Below are 23,866 nucleotides of genomic sequence, written 5' to 3'. Positions count from 1 at the left end.
GTTTCGGTCTGAAACCCTAAACTCTTTACCAGAATACCCCTTACATAAATATCCTCACATACATGATCTCTTAGACATATTTCTCATCACATAACATTATCATATTCTCTTATCCATCCATTACACAAAATGATCTAGCCTACTGACTTATATACCCTTCACAATTCATCATGCTTTATGTCGGCTTACAAAGATAATTACAATGTCAATATACATGTCAACTAGATAATATTAATACATGAATATCAAAACAATAGTCGATGCCTTATCCAAAAGATGTCGACCTCCAATATCGATAACTTTATTATAATTCATGTTAGCCTGCATTGCCGGTAATCAAATAATTCCTTCAAACATGCCGGTGTAGTGTCTGTGAAGTACCTGTCGGTACACAACTAACCCAAATATGAAGCCAAAATAAATTACCATGTTGGCATCAATGACAACATAGTGAAACCAGCCAATTGAGTGTCAATTGCCAACAATTTACACCTAGATTACACTCACTAGTGTAAAAGGAAAAAATTAAGAGAAAACCCCATTTTACGATGACGATGACGTCTCGTAAAGTGTGCATAAATAAATTTAGCCACAAATGAGGAAAAATTTGTAGGGTAGCCTCGATTTTGCTTAATTATAAAATTGAGGATAATAGATTTAAAATATCTTAGGAAGATACACAATAAATGAAATTAATTTTGATTATATGAAGGAACATATATTAAAATGAAACTAAGCATGGTATAATACTAGCATGGGAAAAATGCCCATGAAAATCACATCTAGCTATATACGCTTTGAAAGAAAACTATTATTTTAGTAACACACTCAAGTGTGTAAACATTGCGTACACAGATAATTAATAACCATATTCGTTACAATAGATTGAATATATATAACCTAATTAAAAAGTCACATAGGCACTGGTTCAATCATAGTTTTGGTGATAAGATTCTTTGTATCAGTGCCCAAGACACTAAATCCATCTCTTTCTTTGTAGAGAAGTTGTAGACCTTTTGATAAAACATATGCATGATCTTTGCTGATTATGGGAACACTATTAGGTTTTAAATATTCCCAATTTAATTCTTTGAGATTTTCATCAATTAAAGAATTGAGATACTCCAATGCATCTTCTTCAATAGATCCAGGATGATCTTTCATATAACATGTTATGCATGATACTACTTCTCCACGATCTGCTTCAGCCTTCAAAAATAACATTAGACTTTTGTAAAATTTCATATATAATTACCTTTAACTCTAATCAATTGATCATACAAATGAACAAACATGATATTTGGAAAGTTATATTGTCTAATTTTATAACATACCTTGAATGTCTTCGTGTCACCTCTTAATCTAAGGGTTAAGCATAAAAGCTCATCAAAACTTGATGGATAATCAATTTCTTTAATAACATCACTAGAAAGGGGCACGTCTAATGAGAGTATAGGTTGTAAGGTTACAACACGAGCCCCGGAGCTTACTTTTCCATTCTCTAAATATTCCTCCAAAGATGGCATATAGCCCATAGCAAGCCACTTTGCTTCTTGAAAGTAAGCATCTATGTAAACTTCCCACTATATTTAAGCAACATTCAAAGTTAATATTAATAATTTGAAGTAATTAAACTAGTAATTGAAAAACCAATATAAAATAAGACTCAAAATGAATATTAAATCAAATGTTCATAATTTTTTTGAAAAAGTTAAACTTTAAATCCTTTCTTGATGTTAAGAAAAACCAACATATTAATATCAATGAGGATAATGATATTAGCTACATTTAGTACAATACAATAACTAAATATTATAATATATAGAATAAAAAGAACTTTGAATATACCAACTAATATGTCAACATTTCATATTTATTGCCACATTATATTAAGTATATCTTATAGACCATAACATAGAATATATGGATTAGTTGTTCCACCTTTCCTATCGATGTAAGAGAAACAATAACTTAAAATTATAAACATATTTTTGAGTCAAATACTAATTAAAACACTTAAAATAAATGTGCACATCTATTTAGTAAGAAATTAAATAGTAAATTTTGTTACCTTTTGGACTAATCTATCAATAGCAATTATTTAAAAATAAATAAATAAATAACTAATTTAATGTGGTAGTTTTATTATCAGTGGAATTTTAGAACTGTGTCAAGGAATTATATCTTTTATTATCAGTGGAATTTTAGAACTGTGTCAAGGAATTATATCTTAAACCTTATTTAGAAAGCTCTTAATCCTTTTTCCTCCATCATTTGTAATTTGACAAGTGATGTGAAATAAATATCTCTTATTCACTTGAGTTTGTAGAATATAGAGTTTGTTAATGATTGTTATCCTAATATTTCTCATATTATTTGGTTTGTATTCCATCAACATAATTTTCTTTATGAAAAAACTATAGACATTCATTTGGGTCATCATAGTTGCCTAGCTTGTCATAAATTGGAGTAATTCAAACACCTCCTTTGGAGTTTCCTATATTTATCAAGAGTGCTTGGAAGTGGCTTCACTATCTATTTTCTTCATTTAATCTAGGAGTATTTTCATAGAGGTTTGTTCTATTTGAAGATACAACACCATGGACTAGTTATATTGTTATAATTTTTAATTTTTAAACACATTTTCTATTTTTTTTAAACTCTAGAAAGCTAGAAATTTCACGTTTTTTAATGAAATGCTCTATATTGATTTTTTTAATTTATTTTTGTTGTTGTTGTTGCATAGTTATTTTTTATTTTTATACATAGCCTCAAATGAAGAAAATGGAAGTAGGATTTTTATGTGCTTAAAAGACCTTGTTAATAAGGACCATTCTTTGAATTCTACCATCTTGTTATGACTAATGGAACCACTCACATAGTTGAAGTTAATTCTCATCACCTCATTCTAAGTTGATAGGATAGATTACTTCCTCTTGAGAAATTATTCAAATAATATGTTAAGAAATGTTAAGGAGTATTTGTGTTTAATTCACCTACCTAGGAAATATTGTTGTTGCTTGTAGTTCAAGACCCTCCTGATGGATTGGAGTTCTCTAATATTCATTTCAAAGTATCATCACACTGGATTCTCCACTAGTAGTAGGTTCCTCCATTCCATACTCCTAGTGTATCAACATGTGCTTAGCGATAGAATAGATTGTGTATTCCTTACTTTGTTTAGTTTCCTTTAGTTCTATTTTTTAATCAACTATATTTTGACAAGCCATGCATACCTACTAATTTTATTTCATTGTAAACCAACTATGGTATACAACTACATTATTGTGATTAATATGTAATTCAAAAAGAAGACCACTAGTTTTCTACATAAAAATATAAGGTTTATACTTTACAAAATAAAATTAGAGTATAATATAATAAAAATTATAGGTAAACAATGATAATAGGAAAAATCCCCTCCTACTCAATATATGCCATCATTTACAATAAAGTGTTACCAATCTAACATAAATAAACAAAGAAGAAATTTCTCCATTATTATACATTTTTATTATCAATAATGATTAACAAGTAGAGAAAGGATAATAAAATTATGTTATTTTCATACAAAGAAAATATAGGTTGTATATGGTCAAAATGGAGTGATTAACTATTGTAAAATAAAAAAAATCCAACCACATAAATCCCTATTTCTACAATTAAGAATCCACCATACACCAATGAAGAACCTAAAACATGCAAATCACAACAAAATAGGAAGATTATATCATTCACAAGCTTAGTAGGGTTTGATCTCCATTGAGCTTGAAGATTGATTGCATATGTATTTAGATTAAACAAGGCTGAAAGGATCCTCTTATATAGAGAATACCTTAGAAATGGAGGGATATGATTAAGAGGTGAAAGGATAAATGGTATGTTAGGATTAAAGGGTAGGTAGAGGAAATAATAAAATATGAAGGGGTAGTTAAGATAAAATCAAGAGCTAAATGACAAGTGTCATAGAGGGAAAAAAGCTAATGAATTAATTAAATAAATGAAGATCTATTCAATTAATAGAAGAAGTGGGACCAATTAAATAAATAAAATATTAATTTAATTTGGGGAAAGGATAATTTAAATACATAAAAAATATTTATTTAAATAGAGAAAGGCTAGAAAAGGATAGTGAATTAATCTATTTAATTAATAGAAGGCTTAGGCTAAAATAATTAAATAAATAAAATATTTATTTAATTAAGCTAGGATATTTTTAGGTGTCTACATAGGTCAATAGATAAATGGAATTAAGAAAAGTATTTTTTTTAATATATAAACTATTGAAGATATCAGTTTTACATAATTCATTATGTTTCTAATTTTTGCATCAACATTTTGAAGAGATGGACTGTGGAGTAGGGAGAGGGAAGGAGAAAGGTCACACATGATAAGAAGTGTTTGGAAGAAAAAATAAGTTGGTACATCAAAATAATAAAAGACATAGACCAAAAGAAAAGGAAAGAGAGGCACAAGAAAGAGACTAAAAGATAAATTGAATAAATAACCAAGAGCTTAATAATAATAAATTATCCCAGACGTAATGAAGTAAAAATAAAATGAAAAGGGATAAAAAAGAGGAAAATAAAGCAAACCACTAATAATTACAATTTACCAACTAGAAAATAGTTAATTAGATAGAATATCTAATCTATTAAAAAGATAAAAAAAAAAGGAAGCAAGAGACATGCTAAAAGTACTCTATGAAAGTAGTATATTAAATATATTAATGAATAAATTATTAGAAAGAATGAAAAATATTACCAAATAAGTGAGAAAAAATGGAAGAAAGTTTATAAATTGAAAATGTGATATCAAACACAACAAGATGATAATGTTTAACAAATCAATCTAAGAAAAAATGTAATAAATTAATGAGAACAAAGTAAAACTATAAGCAAATGAATATGTATAAATAATATCAAACCATAACAATATAAAAGAATATAATAAACTAAATTTATAGATAAATGATTATAAAGTACAATGGATTCATATAATTATGGTTATAATATACAAATTTGTTAATAAATGATCATTTATTATATAAGATAAAAACAAGATAATTTTTTTTAATATAAGACAAAGAGTGAGTAAAGGACACATTAATAAAAACCAAAGAAAAAAATAAAAGAAAATGAATAAATAAATAATGCAAATTATTGATATGATATTTAATTAATCCAATAGTAACTTGGTTAGAATTTATATAAATACTATAAACAAGAAAAAAGATAAAGAGAAAAGATGACAAAAAAAATAAAAATAAAATATAAGAATTTAAGGGAAAGAGACCCAAAAAATATTGAGGCCAATATTATGTGTGTGTGTACAAGCAAAAGTAGGCACTAAAAGAAAAAGAAAACAACAATCAATAGAAATAAAAGCTAGGAAGGAAAAGGAAGAGCGACCTAAGGGGACACCAAGGGAGAGAGAGCTAACTAAGGCTTGTGGAATAGGAACATTAAGGAAAAATAAATGGCAAGATGAAGAGGAAGAGACAAGGGACAAGGAGATTAGCAACTTGAGAGTAAGGAAAATGAGGGTGGGAGAGGTAGCCAAGAATGACAAAGAAAGGGGAAAGGATCAAAATTGACAAAGACATGTCAGGAACAAGGAGGTTGATTTTTAAGGAAGGAAAATGAGGGTGGGAGAGGTAACTCTTGGTATCTGAGAGAAGTTCAAGCATTTTTAAGGTGGAAATTGCAACAAGAAATATAGGCTATGTTGTAACTTATTTCCTTTTCAAATTAAAAATTGCATATTTTAAGTTACCTCACTTTTTTATGATGGTTTATACTTTTTATTGTAATATAAATGAGATCTAAATAGCACTAAAGTTGCATTTAAGATCTTACAAAAATTAGTGAAATTAAGATCTTAGTTGAATGGAATTGCTTATATATGTACTCTATACTAATAGAATGCTATGTATACATATTAATAATAATAATAAAATCATACAACTTTGTGTGCATAGTCAAGTGTGTCTCTGCCTTGAGTTTTTTCAGCCTCTCGAGCCATGTCCCTCAATCCCTCATCAAACACCTTGAATGTCAATTTCATAAATTCTGGAAGTCCTTCTAAGGATGCAAAATCCCACCTTTTAAACACAAAAGATAATCTATTAACACAAAATCTATCTAGTCTTCTACTATCAATATACTAATATATGAGAATGTTTAATATATATTCATATTAAGAAAATTTTGTTTTATAAAATAAATAAAAATCATGGAAAAGAAAACCTATTTATATCTACCCACTATAAGTAATTATATTTTATCTTCAATGTGTTAGTTATTTACATAAATAACTAGATTTTTAGCATGGACATGATTTAATATCTTCCTTTATCCCACCCCAATTTATGAATATCAGTTAAAAAATACCTCTTTATGACTTCTGTGAAGACTTTAAGCTCATCCAGAGTTCCATAAGTGTCATAAATATCATCCAAACAAGTGACAAATGTAGCCATCTTTGCAAACCCAATTCTAAATGTAGAATATTTTAGCTCAATACACCCTCCGGCTGCCCAAAAGTAAAATTCCACATGACGATGGCGAGCGAACTCTAGTTTACCTAGACCAGACTCCGTCCACCATCTAAAGTGAACACACATTACTAAATCAACATGAATCTCTAACTATTTTTTTATAAATCTAAACCATAAATATTTTAAGCTTCAAACTAAGAGAATATCTTACATTACACAAAGTTTTTACCTTGAGAGAATTTGAAGCTCTCGTTGTTGAATTGATTGGATCATATTAAAGTCCAACTTTGCTAGTTCTAAAAGTTTTGAGTTGAAAATACTACAAAAATTCCAGACTTACAATGTCAAAATATTTTATAGATGTTCAAGCAAATTAAAACATCCAAATTCATGTTATATTAAATTAAAAAGATTAATGTAATTTTTAAAAAAAATTCTTTGATGTTTCCAATCATGGGGAGATGGATATGTTGAATGGTGTTGAAATTACCTGTTGCTAGTCTTGACATCTCCATATATGTCAATATATATCCTTGCTTCCAACCTAGGCACATTGGTGTGCCAACCATACTCTAGATTGAATTTTATCTGATACATCACATAAATTAGAATCGCATTTGATAAATGGATTCATAGGCTTAATATGAAAATATTAATAATAGATATGGATACCTCTTTTGAAAGATTAGTATTATTGATATTTGGTAGAGCCTGTTTTAAATATGCAGTAGAAAAGGATTTTGCATCATCCAAAACTTGCTCCTTAGAAAATGCAATAAGTGAAGCTCGAAATAAAGTTAGAATACTTCTTAGATCCTTTTCATTTGATTTATTATTTGAATACAAAAATTCAATGCACATGAACATATGCCTTCTTTAACTTATTTCTCATTCCTCTATAGTCAAAGTCCTTCTTGGCTTTGAAGAACCTCATAATAACTCTCCTCATCTCCTCTTCCATTGCTCTGGCTTTATAGATAAAATTGATGGAATATGTACCAATGGAAAGAGAAAAATTCAAACCTGTCTAATGAGAACCTGATTGGGCCTCATGTACTACATTCATCTGATGAGCTAACTCCATCAACACAATCTTATTGGAGGGATACCTAGGAAGCTTGAAAGGCTAACCAATGAAGAAACCAACCTCGAGGTATGTGAAGGTTGGGAATTGGAGAAACATGCATCCATATTGATTAACCACTTCCTAGGCATGATCACACCCTTGTATTATATAAATTCTTGTTCAACATTTCCATATAAAAACCAAGGAAAGCATCATTTACCCTCCATAAATAACTATGACTATTCTAAAGAACCAATTGGGAATAGTATTTATGTACCTCAAATTGTCTCCTATCACTAGTTGTAGATGATCCAGAAAAATGTCTCATTGAAGCTGAAACATACACCAAGTATGAAGTCATGCAAAAATTGAGTGTGGTAGGTACCTTAGTGAGCTATTCATAGATAGCATTACTGATCTATTTTTCCCAAAATATCTTCTCTTTGTTTTTCCTGAGCACATGAATGTAATGATACATCCATTTATAGAAAGTGTTGGAGGTGGGAAGTCCTTTAACTCTACTTAAAAGATTTATTAAATCATTGCACTCTTTGATGAACACATCTGGGAAGTTTTTTCGACCATCTTGTAATGGTAGGTCTTGAGGTCTTGAACCAATTATCATTCATGTGCTTTCTGCATTTGTCAGAATTCTTATCGAAATAAGCTATGGATGATTGTATTGAAATGTCAGAATATTCTTGAATACTGGGACACTTAAAGAATGAATCAAATAATTCATCATCAAGTCTGATCAATATCTTCCCGGTTTCATCCTTTACACTTCTATTGACTGGATGAAAATGCTTTTCAACTTCTATTACAAATTTAGGGTCTTGAGCTAACATTGGAAAAGAAGCCACTAGATGAATTCCACAGTTGATAATAGCTTCCATGTTACAATATGAAGGTAGTTTCCCAATCCTCTTAAGAAACTCGGCTAGGTCAACATGACCTATCTCTGTATCTCTTATGTGATTCACATTTGAACTGATTGAAGAGGAAGGAAAGACTATATGAGGGTCTTGTTTCTTGAATTTCATCCCTCTCTTGTTTGGAGAAGATTTTTTCATTGATATAATAATCACACTAAGGAAAATACATTCATCAGTATTACAATGAGACATTTGATCAATCATTTTTCTCATCTATTTTGAACAATCTTTAGAAAATAGTGCATTTGAAACAATTAGGGTTTCCAAAACCCTCTTTGGCAAACTGATATCTCCATGATCAATTGGATGAAAAATCACCATTATGTGTGTGTGATAAATGAATTTCAAATCCATAAACTTGAAAAATTCATTTACAAAAGAGTGTGGATTGAAAAATTGAATGTCATCATTCATTCACAGAATTTTGCAAAGGGAAAACCAACACGATTCATGGAAAAAACAAAAAGGGTTTTCAAAACCCTAAAAAAAGGAAGAAATAATACATATGAGAGTTTGAAAATTGTGGAAAAATATCTCTTTATCTCCAAGATAACTTAATCAAGTAAAATGAAGATTAAAAAGAGTTTTAATGACTTAAAAATAAAGGAGGGAGACTCCTAAACAAATTAATCAATTGAGTAATTATGTCTTTGAGTGACATAAATAGGTGCAAATCGGGTTTATAAACCCGATTTGCACCTTGGGAGAAAAACAAGTGAATGAAGAGGTGTAAATCGGGTTTATAAACCTGATTTACACCAAAATGGTATACTTAGTGTAAATCAGACTTATGAACCTGATTTACACCTAGATTACACTCCTTAGTGTAAACGGAAAAAAATAAGGGAAAACCCCATTTTACTATGATGATGATGTCTCGTAAAGTGTGCATAAAGAAATTTAACCATAAATGAGCAAAAATTTGTAGGGTACCCTCGATTTTGCTTAATGATAAAATCAAGGATAATAGATTTAAAATATATTAAGAAGATACACAATAAATGAAATTAATTTTGATTATATGAAGGAATATATATTAAAATAAAACTAGGCATGGTATAATACTAGCATGGGAAAAATGCCCATGAAAATCATATCTAGCTATATATGCTTTGAAAGAAAACTATTATTTTAGTAACACACTCAAGTATGTAACCATTGTGTACACAGATAATTAATAACCATATTCGTTACAATAGATTGAATATATAGAAGGACACTAATCTTGATAACATATATAACCTAATTAAGAAGTCACATAGGCACTGGTTCAATCATAGTTTTGGTGATAAGATTCTTTGTATCAATGCCCGAGTCACTAAATCCATCTCTTTCTTTGTAGAGAAGTTGTAGACCTTTTGATAAAACATATGCATGATCTTTGCTGATTATGGGAACACTATCAGGTTTTAAATATTCCCAATTTAATTCTTTGAGATTTTCATCAATTAAAGAATTGAGATACTCCAATGCATCTTCTTCAATAGATCCAGGATGATCTTTCATATAACATGTTATGCATGATACTACTTCTCCACGATCTGCTTCAGCCTTCAAAAATAACATTATACTTTTGTAAAATTTCATATATAATTACCTTTAACTCTAATCAATTGATCATACAAATGAACAAACATGATATTTGGAAAGTTAGATTGTCTAATTTTATAACATACCTTGAACGTCTTCGTGTCACCTCTTAATCTAAGGGTTAAGCATAAAAGCTCATCAAACCTTGATGGATAATCAATTTCTTTAATAACATCACTAGAAAGGGGCACATCTAATGAGAGTATAGGTTGTAAGGTTACAACACGAGCCCCAGAGCTTACTTTTCCATTCTCTAAATATTCCTTCAAAGATGGCATATAGCCCATAGCAAGCCACTTTGCTTCTTGAAAGTAAGCATCTATGTAAACTTCCCACTATATTTAAGCAACATTCAAAGTTAATATTAATAATTTGAAGTAATTAAACTAGTAATTGAAAAACCAATATAAAATAAGACTCAAAATGAATATTAAATCAAATGTTCATAATTTTTTTGAAAAAATTAAACTTTAAATCCTTTCTTGATGTTAAGAAAAACCAACATATTAATATCAATGAGGATAATGATATTAGCTACATTTAGTACAATACAAAAACTAAAAATTATAATATATAGAGTAAAAAGAACTTTGAATATGCCAAGTAATATGTCAACATTTCATTTTTATTGCCACATTATATTAAGTATATCTTATAGACCATAACAAGATAGAATATGTGGTTTAGTTATTCCACCTTGCCTATTGATGTACGAGAAACAATAACTTAAAATTTATAAACATATTTTTGAATCAAATACTAATTAAAACGCTTAAAATACATGTGCACATCTATTTAGTAAAAAATTAAATAGTAAATTTTGTTATCTTTTGGACTAAACTATCAATAGCAATTATTTTTTTAAAAAAAAAAAAAAATTAATTTAATATGTGGTAGTTTTATTATCAGTGGAATTTTAGAACTCTGTCAAGGAATTAGATCTTAAATTTTATTTAGAAAGCTCTTAATCCTTTTTCCTCCATTGTTTGTAGTTTGACAAGTGATGCAAAATAAATATCTCTTGTTCACTTGAGTTTGTAGAATAAGGAGTTTGTTAATGATTGTTATCCTAATATTTCTCATATTATTTGGTTTGTATTCTATCAACATAACTTTTTTTATGAAAAAACTATAGACATTCATTTGGGTCATCATAGTTGCGTAGCTTCTCAAATAATGGAGTAATTCAAACACCTCCTTTGGATTTTCCTACATTTGTCAAGAGCGCTTGGAAGTGGCTTCACTATCTATTTTCTTCATTTAATCTAGGAGTATTTTCATAGAGGTTTGTTCTATTTGAAGATACAACACCATGGACAAGTAAGATTGTTACAATTTTTAATTTAGAAACACATTTTCTATTTTTTTTTAAACTTCAGAAAGCTAGAAATTTCACCTTTATTAATGAAATGCTCTATATTGATTTTTTATTTTTTTTGCATAATTATTTTGTATTTTTATACATAGTCTCAAATGAAGAAAATGGAAGTAGGATTCTTATGTGCTTAAAAGATGTTGTTAATAAGGATCATTCTTTGAATTCTACCATCATGTTATGACTAATGGAACCACTCACACAACTGAAGTTAATTCTCATCACCTCCTTTTAAGTTGATAGGATAGATTACTTCCTCTTGAGAAATTATTCTAATAATATGTTAAGTAATGTCAAGGAGTATTTGTGCTTAATTCACGTACCTGGGAAATATTGTTGTCGCTTGTAGTTCAAGACCCTCGTGATGGATTGGAGTTCTCTAATATTCATTTCAAAGTATCATCACATTGGATTCTTCACTAGTCCATAGTCCTAGTGCATCAACATGTGCTTAGTGATAAAATAGATGGTGTATTCCTTACTTTGTCTAGTTTCCTTTAGTTCTATTTTTTAATCAACTATATTTTGATAGGCCATGCATACCTACTAATTTTATTTCATTGTAAGCCATCTATGGTATACAACTACATTACTGTGATTAATATGTAATACAAAAAGAAGACCACTAGTTTTCTACATAAAAATACAAGGTTGAGAGTTTACAAAATAAAATTAGAGTATAATATAATAAAAGTTATAGGTAAATAATGATAATAGGAAAAATCCCCTCCTACTCAATATATGACATCATTTACAATAAAGTATTACCAATCTAACATAAATAAACAAATAAGAAATTTCTCCGTTATTATACATTTTTATTATCAATAATGATTAACAAGTAGAGAAAGGATAATAAAATTATGCTATTTTCATACAAAGAAGATATAGGTTGTATACAGTAAAAATGGAGTGATTAACTATTGTAAAACCAACAAAGATCCAACCACATAAAACCCTAGTTCTACAATTTAGAATCCACCATGCACCAATGAAGAACCTAAAACATGCAAATCACAACAAAATAGGAAGATTATACCATTCACATTCTTCATAGGGTCTGATCTCCATTGTTTCCTATATCCATTGATCTTTTCTTATATGATTGCTCTCAGATTTTGTATTGTGCACAAGAGCTCAACAAAGAACAAAATGTTGTTGTGTAGATACTTGATCGCTTGAAGATTGATTGCATGTGTGTTTAGATTAAACAAGGCCGAAAGGATCCTCTTATATAGAGAACACATTGAAATGGAGGGATAGGATTAAGAGGTGAAGGGATAAATGGTAGGTTAGGATTAAAGGGTAGGTAGGGGAAATAAAAAAATATGAAGTGGTAGTTACAAAAAATCAAGAGATAAATGACAAGTGTCATAGAGGGAAAAAAGCTAATTAATTAATTAAATAAATGAAGATCTATTTAATTAATAGAAGAAGTGGGACCAATTAAATAAATAAAATATTTATTTAATTTAGGGAAAGGATTATTTGAATAAATAAAAACATTTATTTAAATAAGGAAATGCTAGAAAAGGACAGTGAATTAATTAAATAAATAAAAATCTATTTCATCAATAGAAGGCTTAGGATAAAATAAATAAGAGAAATAAAATATTTATTTAATTAGGCTAGGATATTCTAGGTGTCTACATAGGTCAATAGATAAATGGAACTGAGAAAAGTATGTTTTTAATAAATAGGCTATTGAAGATATCAGTTTTCCATAATTCATTATGTTTCTTGTTGCAATTTTTGGATTTGAATGTGTTTCTAATTTTTGCATCAACATTTTGAATCACACTCTCTGATTCATCATTGGGGTGATAGAGATCTCAAGGAGTAGAAATATGGATTGTTGTAGACTAAGGGTGACTAAAAAGATGTGGAATAGGGAGAGGGAAGGAGAAAGGTTACACATGGAAAGAAGTGATTGGAAGAAAAAATAAGTTGGTACATCAAAATACTAAAATAATAACAAGAAACAAATATTAAAAGGCATAGACCAAGAGAAAAGGAAAGAGAGGCACAAGAAAGAGACTAAAAGATAAATTAAACAAATAACCAAGAACTTAATAATAATAAATTATCCCAGGCCTAATGGAGTAAAAATAAAATGAAAAGGGATAAAAAAGAGGAAAATAAAGAAAACCACTAATTATTACAATTTACCAACTAGAAAATAGTTAATTAGATAGAAAATCTAATCTATTAAAAAGATAAAAAAATGAAGCAAGAGACATGCTAAAAGTACTGAAAGTAGTATATGGAAGAAAGTTTATAAATTAAAAATGTGATATCAAACATGACAAGATGATAATGTTTAACAAATCAGTCTAAGAGAAAATGCAATAAATTAATGAGAACAAAGTAAAACTATAAGCAAATGAATATGTATAAATAATATCAAACCATAACAATATAAAAGAATATATTAAACTAAACTTATACATAAACGATTATAAAGTACAATGGATTCATATAATAATGGTTGTAATATACAAATTTGTTAATAAATGATCATTTATTAAATAAGATAAAAATAGAATAAATTTTTTTAGTATAAGACAAAGATCGAGTGAAGGACAAATTAATAAAAACTAGAGAAAAAACTAAAAGAAAATGAATAAATAAATAATACAAATTATTGATATGATATTTAATTAATACAATAGTAACTTGGTTAGAATTTATATGAATACTATAAACAAGAAAAACGATAAAGAGAAAGGATGACAAAATACAAAAAATAAATATTAGAATTTAAGGGAAAGAGACCCAAAAAATATTGAGGCCAATACTATGTGTGTGTACAAGCAAAAAAAGGCACTAAAAGAAAAAGAAAACAACAATTGATTGAAATAAAAGCTAGGAAGGAAAAGGAAGAGAGACCCAAGGGGACACCAGGGGAGAGAGAGAGCTAACTAAGGCTTGTGGAATAGGAATGTTAAGGAAAAGGAAAGGGTAAGAGGAAGAGGAAGAGACAAGGGACAAGGATATTATCAACTCGAGAGTAAGGAAAATGAGGGTGGGAGAGGTAACCAAGAATGACAAAGAAAGGGGAAAGGATCAAAATTGACAAAGACAGGTCAAGAACAAAGAGGTTGATTTATAAGGAAGGATGACAAGGGTTGCCAAGAATGACTCAAACTCCACCCTTCATCATGATTAATTTTACAAGAGTGGTTGCTAATTTCAATGGCTTCCTTGAGTTTGAATTTAAAGGAGTTATCCTCTTTGAACAAAACTTGATAGTTTTCTAAACAAATGTGGTGCTTGGTACAGAAGGAGTGGTTAGCAAAGACAGATTTAAGGATACAAATGTGCTTGATGTTAGCACTATTCTCTTTAATTCTTGTGGAGAAAGTCTAACCCATTTCACCTATATAAGGCACACCACAAGAGAAAACAACCTTATAAACACCAGAGGCAAGAGGATGCCTCTTGAGTCTTTAAGGGACAGGGTTTGATGGCACATCGAATGCCCTTTTTGAGAAGGATCTTAGAGATTGTTTAGGAGATGCATCAATATTGGGTAAGGTGGCAATGGGAGGGTTCAGATACTGGGTGGGTTTGGATTTAAAATACAAATGGCATTTGGTTTGGTTGAGGGCCCTCAAGATTTGTTTGCTAGAGTATCCTTTCATTCTAAAGACTTTGTGAAGGTGGTCAAGCTCATGGTCTAAGTTTTCTTCATTGCAAACCCAATAGGCTCTCATGGATAGAGTTTTAAGAATCCCAATTTTTTGATTCAGGTGGTGGTGGGAAGTGGAATGGAGGTAAAGGTCTATATGTGTAGACTTTTAAAACATCCAATGCCCAAGGGAGCCATCATATTTTTTGAGCAAGATGTTCAAAAAATGAATTTGGTTATCCGATTCAAGATCCTTAGTGAAGGATATACAACGAGCTATGTTATTGAGGTGGGTATGGAATTCTTGTAATTTATTTAGACCATGGGGCCAACAAATGTTGGTATCATCCACATATCACTTCCACCACCTTGGTTTGAGTGGGAAAGAGTGAAGGGAATTATCTTCAAACTTCACCATGTATAAGTTCGTAATGATAAGAGAAAGGGGGAAGCCGATGGCTACACCATAAACTTGTTCATAGATGATGTCTTGGAATGAAAAAAAATAGATCTTAAGCATAAATCAACCAAGGTGGACACTTCTTCACTAGATTTGTGTTTGACTATCTCTATAGAATCGAGAATAGGAACCTTGGTGAAGAGAGAGAAAACATCAAAACTCACAAGAAGGGAAACTAGGTTGGCCAAGAAGGAGGCCAAATTATAAGTTGGGGAGACTATGGTGTCGACTATGGGCCTGAGAGGAATGCTAACTTTATGGATCTTGGGGATACCATAAATATGGGGGGTGATTTATTTGGTGGCATAAGACGCTTGTTGGTATCATCATTGAAAGAGGAGGAAGAAATGACCGACTTAACCTTTTTTAAGATTTTGGAACATGGGTTGCAAGATAGGATTTTGTAACATTTGGTATCTGAGAGAAGCTCAAGCATTTTTGAGGTGGAAATTGCAATAAGAAATATAGGCTATGTTGTAACTTATTTCCTTTTCAAATTAAAAATTACATATTTTAAGTTACCTCACTTTTTTATGATGGTTTATACTTTTTATTGAAATATAAATGAGATCTAAATAGCACTAAAGTTGCATTTAAGATCTTACAAAAATTAGTGAAATTAAGATCTTAGTTGAATGCAATTGCTTATATATGCACTCTATACTAATAGAATACTATGTATGCAGAATTAAAAATTATAATAAAATCATACAGCTTTATGCGCATAGTCAAGTGTGTCTCTGCCTTGAGTTTTTTCAGCCTCTCGAGCCATGTCCCTCAATCCCTCATCAAACACCTTGAATGTCAATTTCATAAATTCTGGAAGTCCTTCTAAGGATGCAAAATCCCACCTTTTAAAAACAAAAGATAATCTATTAACACAAAATCTATCTAGTCTTCTACTATCAATATATTAATATATTAGAATGTTTAGTATATATTCATATTAAGAAAAAATTGTTTTGTAAAATAAATAAAAATCATGGAAAAGAAAACCTATTTATATCTACCCACTATAAGTAATTATATAATATCTTCAATGTGTTAGTTATTTACATAAACATCATGATCCCTACATAAATAACTAGCATGGACATGATTTAATATCTTCCTTTATCCCACCCCAATTTATGAATATCAATAAACAAATACCTCTTTATGGCTTCCGTGAAGACTTTGAGCTCATCCAGAGTTCCATAAGTGTCATAAATATCATCCAAACAAGTGACAAATGTAGCCATCTTTGCAAACCCAATTCTAAATGTAGAATATTTCGGCTCAATACACCCTCCGGCTGCCCAAAAGTAAAATTCCACATGACGATGACGAGCGAACTCTAGTTTACCTAGACCAGACTCCGTCCACCATCTAAAGTGAACACACATTACTAAATCAACATGAATCTCTGACTATTTTTTTATAAATCTAAACCATAAATATTTTAAGCTTCAAACTAAGAGAATATCTTACATTACAAAAAGTTTTTACCTTGAGAGAATTTGAAGCTCTCGTTGTTGAATTGACTGAATCATATTAAAGTCCAACTTTGCTAGTTCTAAAAGTTTTGAGTTGAAAATACTACAAAAATTTCAAACTTACAATGTCAAAATATTTTATAGATGTTCGAGCAAATTAAAACATCCAAATTCATGTTATGTTAAATTAAAAAGATTAATGTAATTTTTTTTTTTTAAATTCTTCGATGTTTACAATCATGAGGAGATGGATATGTTAAATTGTGTTGAAATTACCTATTGCTAGTCTTGACATCTCCATATATGTCAATATATGTCCTTGCTTCCAACCTAGGCACATTGGTGTGCCAACCATACTCTAGATTGAATTTTATCTGATACATCACATAAATTAGAATCGCATTTGATAAATGGATCCATAGGCTTAATATGAAAATATTAATAATGGATATGGATACCTCTTTTGAAAGATTAGTATTATTGATATTTGGTAGAGCCTGTTTTAAATATGTAGTAGAAAAAGATTTTGCATGATCCAAAACTTGCTCCTTAGAAAATGCAATAAGTGAAGCTCGAAAAAAATTTAGAATACTTCTTAGATCCTTTTCATTTGATTGATTATTTGAATACAAAAACTGTCCATCTTTACTTTTGAACTGCTGCAACACACCTGATACAATATCAAGTTAGAAGAAAGTTCATACATAGTTAATATAACCCCACATATATATAAATATACACACTTTAACCCTTGTCTATTGGCTTGATTTGATGTTTTATAGATTAAGGTTTTGAGACAGAAATCACCTGAAGAGACGCCATATCTGTGCAGGCGAAGAATTCGGAAACCCAAGGCTGTGGTGTTCAGATCCGTGCAAGGACTCTCTCTACCACACCCAATGCCATTCATATCATCCCAATACCTGCTATTCAAACAATTCTTACAGATCATTACAAATATACTCTACAATGTACTTGTAACTATTAACTTGAAGAAACAAGCAAACCTGTAAACATAGTCAAGAGCTGCTTTTATTTCAGTTTGGAAATGGCGGTAAATTCCAAGACGTTCTACATCGTCCACCATTGAAAGACGTTTATAGAGATCATCTGCAGATGAAGAGTGCAGAGGAAGGGCATTGAACATTCCCTTGATCTCCTTAATCAGCTTCTCAGCACGTTCACCATAACAGGGAGCCTGCACCAGATCATCATAAAAACAGTAAGATAAAACAATATCAAGACCAAACAGATGAGGCCAATAATTCTTAAGAAACTTGAGCAGAAGAAAGTAATTTACGTCATAAGATCTAGGAAGAGATTGTAAGAAATCATCGTCCCATAAATTGGGGTGATGATTTCCAATGCGGCGTGTGATGCCCTGTTCATCAGTGGTAATAAGAGCCATATTGATATTGATATTGATATTGATTGGAAGTTGAGCAAGTGATCTGTGGCGTGATGGGTATAGTTTGGTGAGAGTGGGGTTATGGTGAATGGAAGAAAACTTGTGAAGTGGTAGCGTATTGCAAGGCATAGACATTTTGGCGAGGGGGATGTTTCTGTGTGTTGTGGTGAAGCTCGTCAAAACTCCAATTTATAGCACTTCCATCAAATTTTTAACGGCTCATATGAAGTTGCGTATCGCAGTAAACCATTATTAATATTTTTGTTGAATATCAAATAGATGCTTTTCTTGTATATTCAATCGTTTCCTCATTGATTGACTGACAAGCGTAGAGAAAATTCAGTAGAGTGGATAGGAAGAAAATGAGTCGTAGAAATATCGAACTTGGAAGACAGAAAATACGAAATGATCCGTCCTAGCAAAAATTAGACCCTGTCTCGTCCGGCTCAAAATGCTTTCTGAGGGCCTATGAGGGTTTAGTGGTCCCATAGCACCTACTCCTCTTTTCCTCATAAATTCTCATTTCTTTATATCTCTAATAAAGTTCTACTTGCCTCCAATTTGATGCTTTACTCTAAAAAGCAACACAGGCCCATCTAGCAGCTGCCACCTTTCACAACTTTCAATCAAGAACAGTTCAACAAAATAATTGTAGAATCTTTCTTATATCTATTTGTTTAAAGTTCCGTGTATATTTACATATATATGTACTAAAATGCTTTTTCAGTCTTATCTGTAGGAAAATGCTTTTTGAGTCCCTATAAATGATTAGATTCATGATAGGAAAATGCTTTTTGAGTCCCTATAAATGATTAGATTCATGATAGACGAGTGGTCCCATTATAATTTTAGGCATTAGTTCAATCATGATTTTAGTGATAAGATTCTTTGTGAGACACCAAATCCATCTCTTTCTTTGTAGAGAAGTTGGATACCTTTTGATAAAGCATATGCATGTTCTTTGCTAATTATTGAAACATTATCAAGTTTTAAATATTCCCAATTTAATTCTTTGGGTTTTTTCATCAATGAAATATTTGATACACTCCAATGCATCTTCCTCTATAGATACAGTATTGTATTTCAAGTAACATGTTTTGCATGATTCAACTTTTTCATGATCTACTTCAGCCTTCTAAAATAGCATTAGAATTTTCGAAAATGTTGAATTAATTACAATGAAACTAAATTAAATGATGATATGCATGAGAAAACATGATATTGGAAAATTGAATTGTCTAAATTTATAGCATACCTTGAAAGTCTTTGTGTTACCCCTTAATCTAAAGGTTAAGCAAAAACGATCATTGAACTTTGATGGATAGTCAATTTCTTTTATAATATCATTAAAAATGGGCACATCTAATGATAGCATAGGTCTTAAGGTCACAAATCAAGACCTAGATCTTACTTCTTCATTCTCTAAATATTCCACCGAAGATGCTATATACCCCATAGCAAGCCAGTTTGCTTCTTGCATGCATGAATCTATGTAAACTTCCCAATGAATGTGAGTAATATTAAAAAATAATATTAACACTTCAAAGTAAATAAATTAGTTAGAAGTTCTATATAAAATAACTCTCCAAATGATATTAAAATTAAATATTTATAAAACTATAAAAAATGTTAAAATTCAAAATCCCCTCATGATGTTAAGGAAAACCAACATATTAATATTAAAAAAATAAGCTACACTAATTATACAGACTGAAATATCTATTATATATTTACAATAACTTTGAATATATTGATTAACATGATAACATGCTATAATAAGATAGGATTATATATCTAAACTAACTTTGAATATATTGGTTAACATGATAACATATCATCATAAGATAGGATTTTTGGATTAATTGTTCCTCCTTGCATGTCAGTTTTCATATTTTCATATGGATTTAGGAGAAACAATATTTTAAAATTTTAAAATATGATTTTTTAATCAAATATTAATAAAAAATATTAAATTAAATGTATACATCATTTTAGTAGAAATTGAGTAGTGAATTTGATAAGTTTTTGGACAAGATGCATATAGATTATTTTTAAATAAAGCATCATAATTAGTTTTTAAACACTACATATATGAATTATATCTCGACCCTTCTTCAAAATGTTCTTGCTGACTTTTCATCTGTCCTTTGTCATTTGAAAACTATCATAGCCCTCTTACTCTATCTTGATAAAAACATTTTACTATTATTGTTATTATTATATTTCATATCAATTTGTGATTTTTGTTAATTAGAAGTGTTTTATTTATTAAGGTTGAAACTATATTTTTAATAAAAGAAATTAAATGGTGGACAGACACACACACACTTTAAAATCATAAATTCGATTGGCAAATTAAATATTTATTCAAAATTCCAATTGAGCACATGTCATAGGAGGAAATGAGAAACTTCTAGAAGTAATTTTGAATCCCATATTCTTGCATGTAACTCTTCCACTATGTCATCAATCAATTTTGCATGAGGACAATTTGGGAAAAGAATCTCTAATTTGATTTAATTCATTAGATAGTGGGAGTGGTGCACCTTTTCTATATAATGTTTGATAAACTTTGAGAAAGGGGGTCATTTGTTTTGGTGTGAAAAAGTAGTTTCTCGAATTTTTAAAATTGTTTGTTAATAGTAGAAGGTTTTTGTAGCCTTACTCCATTGTCGAATTGTTAAGTTGTTCTTAAAGAATTCTCACCAAGATACAAGGAAGATTCTAAGAAGGCTAGCTAGAAGATTGGAGAGGATTCAACATCAAAAGCTTCGTCAATCCAGATTCTCCCCTCTTTACAATCGCTTAATTTAATTTCAAAATAAATATCTTCTATCCCTCCCTTAGATTTTTATTTAATTTATTTACTTTATTTGTATGATAATTTTCTATTACTTAAAAAATATAACTACACTATTCACAAAAAGTTTGAAGAATACATGAAATCACGGCTCAAATCACACATATTGATCTTTGATTTCTAGACTTAAAAGTGTTAAACACTTAAAATCGACTAACATTCTCTAAGCTTAATGTGTTGTTTAATGTGTGTGTAATTTAAGACCGACCACCATGACCACACATTGATGAGAATCTTATATTTCCCTCATACATCATTGAGATCAAGAATAATGACAAAAATATCCCAACCTTCATCAATATCCAAATCACTTATTATCTAGAACAAAATGTATATATTATTTATATAGTTATAAATAAATAAATGTTTTCTGATTCAATGATTGCAGAAATCACCTGAAGAGACGCCATATCTGTGCAGGCGAAGAATTCGAAAGCTCAAGGCTGTGGTGTTCAGATCTGCGCAAGGACTCTCTCTACCACACCCAATGCCATTCATATCATCCCAATACCTGCTATTCAAACAATTCTTCCATATCATTACAAATATACTCTACAATGCAGTTGTAACTATCAACTTGAAGAAACAAGCGAACCTGTAAACATAGTCGAGAGCTGCTTTTATTTCAGTTTGGAAATGGCGGTCAATTCCAAGACGCTCTACATCATCCACCATTGAAAGACGTTTATAAAGATCATCTGCAGATGAAGAGTTTAGATGAAGGGCATTGAACATGCCCTTGATCTCCTTAATCACCTTCTCAGCACGTTCACCATAACAGGGAGCCTGCACCAGATCATCATAAAAACAGTAAGATAAAACCATATCAAGACTTACAAAACCAAACAGATGAGGCCAATAATTCTTAAGAAACTTGAGCAGAAGAAAGTAATTTACGTCATAAGATCTAGGAAGAGATTGTAAGAAATCATCGTCCCACAAGTTGGGGTGATGATTTCCAACAAAATAATTGCAGTTCAACAAAATTGCAGAATCTTTGCTATATCTATTTGTTTGAAGATCCGTGAATATGTACTAAAATGCTTTTTGAGTTATAAATGATTAGAGTCATGATGGACAGGTGGTATTATTATTATTATTATTATTAGTCTATAATAAAATTCTAGCAAACTCTAATTTGTTGGACACATATATCTATACAAAAATAATTGTAGAATCTTTGTTATATATATTTGTTTGACACATATGTGTACGAAAATGCTTTATGAGTCCATATAAAATCTTAGATTCATGATGGACGGGTGGTCCCATTATTATTTTCTTGTCTATAATAAAGTTCTAGCAAACTTTAATTTGACATGTCTTGAAAAAGCAAGACAACCCATCTAGTAGCCTTTTGTCACCTTTCACAACTTTCAATCAAGAACAGTTCAACAAAATAATTGCAAAATCTTTGCTATATCTATTTGTTTGAAGATCCATGTATATTTACATATATCTATATGAAAATGCTTTTTGAGTTTTAAATGATTAGATTCATGATGGACAGGTGGTCCCATTATTATTATCACTATTATTTTGTCTATAATTAATTTACCTCAAAGGTAATTTACCTTTGTACTTACCGATACCTCTAGGTAACCGCTTGGCCAACAATGCTTCAAGCTCAATCAGACTGTTGTCATCATCAACTTCTTTGTTGGATCAACTCGTGATTGTGACTAGCTTATCTTCTTTTCCTTACCGGTGCATTAGAAACTGAAGCTCTAAATGTAGATTCTGATTTCTAAGCACTTCCATCATAACAATTTAATACAAATGCAGTTAGTTTACCAATGATGAAGTCAAGAGTTACCTTTGTTTTATCAATAGACTTGAGTTCCTGAATGTCTGCAACTTGGATACTGTAGACCGGTAAAAGGGTTCTCAACACCTTGCTAACCACTGTGGCATCCTCCACTTTACCACTAGCACTTTTGATCTCACCGACTATCCGCTTGATCCTTTGACCATACTATTGAATATTCTCACCTTCAGCCATCTGCATGTCATCAAATTTACCTCTCAGACTCTCCTCTTTGGCAATCTTCACATGCTCATCACCGCTATAGTTATCCTCAATTTCCTTCCATACTTCATAAGCAATCTCCAAACCATGGACATCAACATACTCTAAATCGGACAAGGAACTGATAATGACTTCCAAAGCTTGATTATTCTCCTGTTGCTCCTTCTTTTGATCATCAGACAGAATCCCACTAGGCAAGCTATATTTAATAACAACATATTCCCAATATTGATTTCCTAAGCTTTTGATATAGATCTTCATCCTATCACTCCAGATTTTATAATTTTCCCTATTGAACTTTGGACCTTATTTCTTCATCATGTTGTTCTAGATCTTTACCTCAAGTTGTTAGGCTTAGACACTAGAGGACTTGAAATGCTCTGATGCCAATTTGATGATATGATGAATCAATAAGGAACCAAAAATGTATTGAGAGAGGGGGGGGGGTGAATCAATAGATAGAAAATAAACTATACTTTCATCAAACTCAAACCCAACTCATAAATCAATCACTGAACTAACCGGTTAAAACACTGAA

The 23,866-nt window shown here is 30.3% G+C and overlaps 2 protein-coding genes across 4 annotated transcripts; both read right to left on the bottom strand.

The window, feature by feature from the left end:
* Positions 1-905: 905 nt before the first annotated feature.
* On the bottom strand, positions 906-9,530 carry LOC131073237 (alpha pinene synthase, chloroplastic-like). The gene is made up of 7 exons (XM_058009630.2): positions 7,172-9,530; positions 6,990-7,087; positions 6,729-6,818; positions 6,393-6,608; positions 5,965-6,103; positions 1,335-1,583; positions 906-1,209 (listed from the first exon to the last, which is right to left on the bottom strand). Exons 1-7 carry the CDS (start codon positions 7,364-7,366, stop codon positions 913-915), a joined length of 1,284 nt encoding a protein of 427 aa, XP_057865613.2. The 5' UTR covers positions 7,367-9,530; the 3' UTR covers positions 906-912.
* Positions 9,531-9,648: 118 nt separating this feature from the next.
* Positions 9,649-22,311, bottom strand: LOC131073236 (alpha pinene synthase, chloroplastic). 3 transcript variants are annotated; one of them, XM_059216459.1, is made up of 12 exons: positions 22,197-22,311; positions 21,895-22,085; positions 21,695-21,810; positions 18,039-18,229; positions 17,839-17,957; positions 17,490-17,701; positions 17,308-17,405; positions 17,045-17,134; positions 16,709-16,924; positions 16,269-16,407; positions 10,177-10,425; positions 9,649-10,051 (listed from the first exon to the last, which is right to left on the bottom strand). In XM_059216459.1, exons 3-12 carry the CDS (start codon positions 21,707-21,709, stop codon positions 9,755-9,757), a joined length of 1,626 nt encoding a protein of 541 aa, XP_059072442.1. In that variant the 5' UTR covers positions 21,710-21,810; positions 21,895-22,085; positions 22,197-22,311; the 3' UTR covers positions 9,649-9,754. The 3 variants fall into 3 exon arrangements, with proteins under 3 accessions (XP_059072442.1, XP_059072440.1, XP_057865612.2); XM_059216457.1 differs by lacking the exons at positions 21,695-21,810; positions 21,895-22,085; positions 22,197-22,311 and adding an exon at positions 18,332-18,833; XM_058009629.2 differs by lacking the exons at positions 21,695-21,810; positions 21,895-22,085; positions 22,197-22,311 and adding an exon at positions 18,332-18,797 and having other exon boundaries at positions 17,839-17,954.
* Positions 22,312-23,866: the final 1,555 nt, after the last annotated feature.

Source organism: Cryptomeria japonica, chromosome 2 (assembly GCF_030272615.1).
Source record: "Cryptomeria japonica chromosome 2, Sugi_1.0, whole genome shotgun sequence".
NCBI classification, from domain to species: Eukaryota; Viridiplantae; Streptophyta; class Pinopsida; order Cupressales; family Cupressaceae; genus Cryptomeria; species Cryptomeria japonica.
This window is presented reverse-complemented; position numbering and strand designations above follow the sequence as displayed.

Excerpts from the sequence above, each read along its gene's own strand:
- LOC131073236 (XM_059216457.1), bottom strand. The coding sequence starts at position 18,574 with ATGTCTATGCCTTGCAATACGCTACCACTTCACAAGTTTTCTTCCATT. Across the intron at positions 17,958-18,038 it reads GCTCTTGACTATGTTTACAG|CAGGTATTGGGATGATATGA; the intron begins GTTTGCTTGTTT and ends TTGTTTGAATAG. Across the intron at positions 10,052-10,176 it reads GTGACACGAAGACGTTCAAG|GCTGAAGCAGATCGTGGAGA; the intron begins GTATGTTATAAA and ends TTATTTTTGAAG.
- LOC131073237 (XM_058009630.2), bottom strand. The coding sequence starts at position 7,366 with ATGTTCATGTGCATTGAATTTTTGTATTCAAATAATAAATCAAATGAA. Across the intron at positions 6,104-6,392 it reads TTCACAGAAGTCATAAAGAG|GTGGGATTTTGCATCCTTAG; the intron begins GTATTTTTTAAC and ends TGTGTTTAAAAG. Across the intron at positions 1,584-5,964 it reads TTGACTATGCACACAAAGTT|TGGGAAGTTTACATAGATGC; the intron begins GTATGATTTTAT and ends GCTTAAATATAG.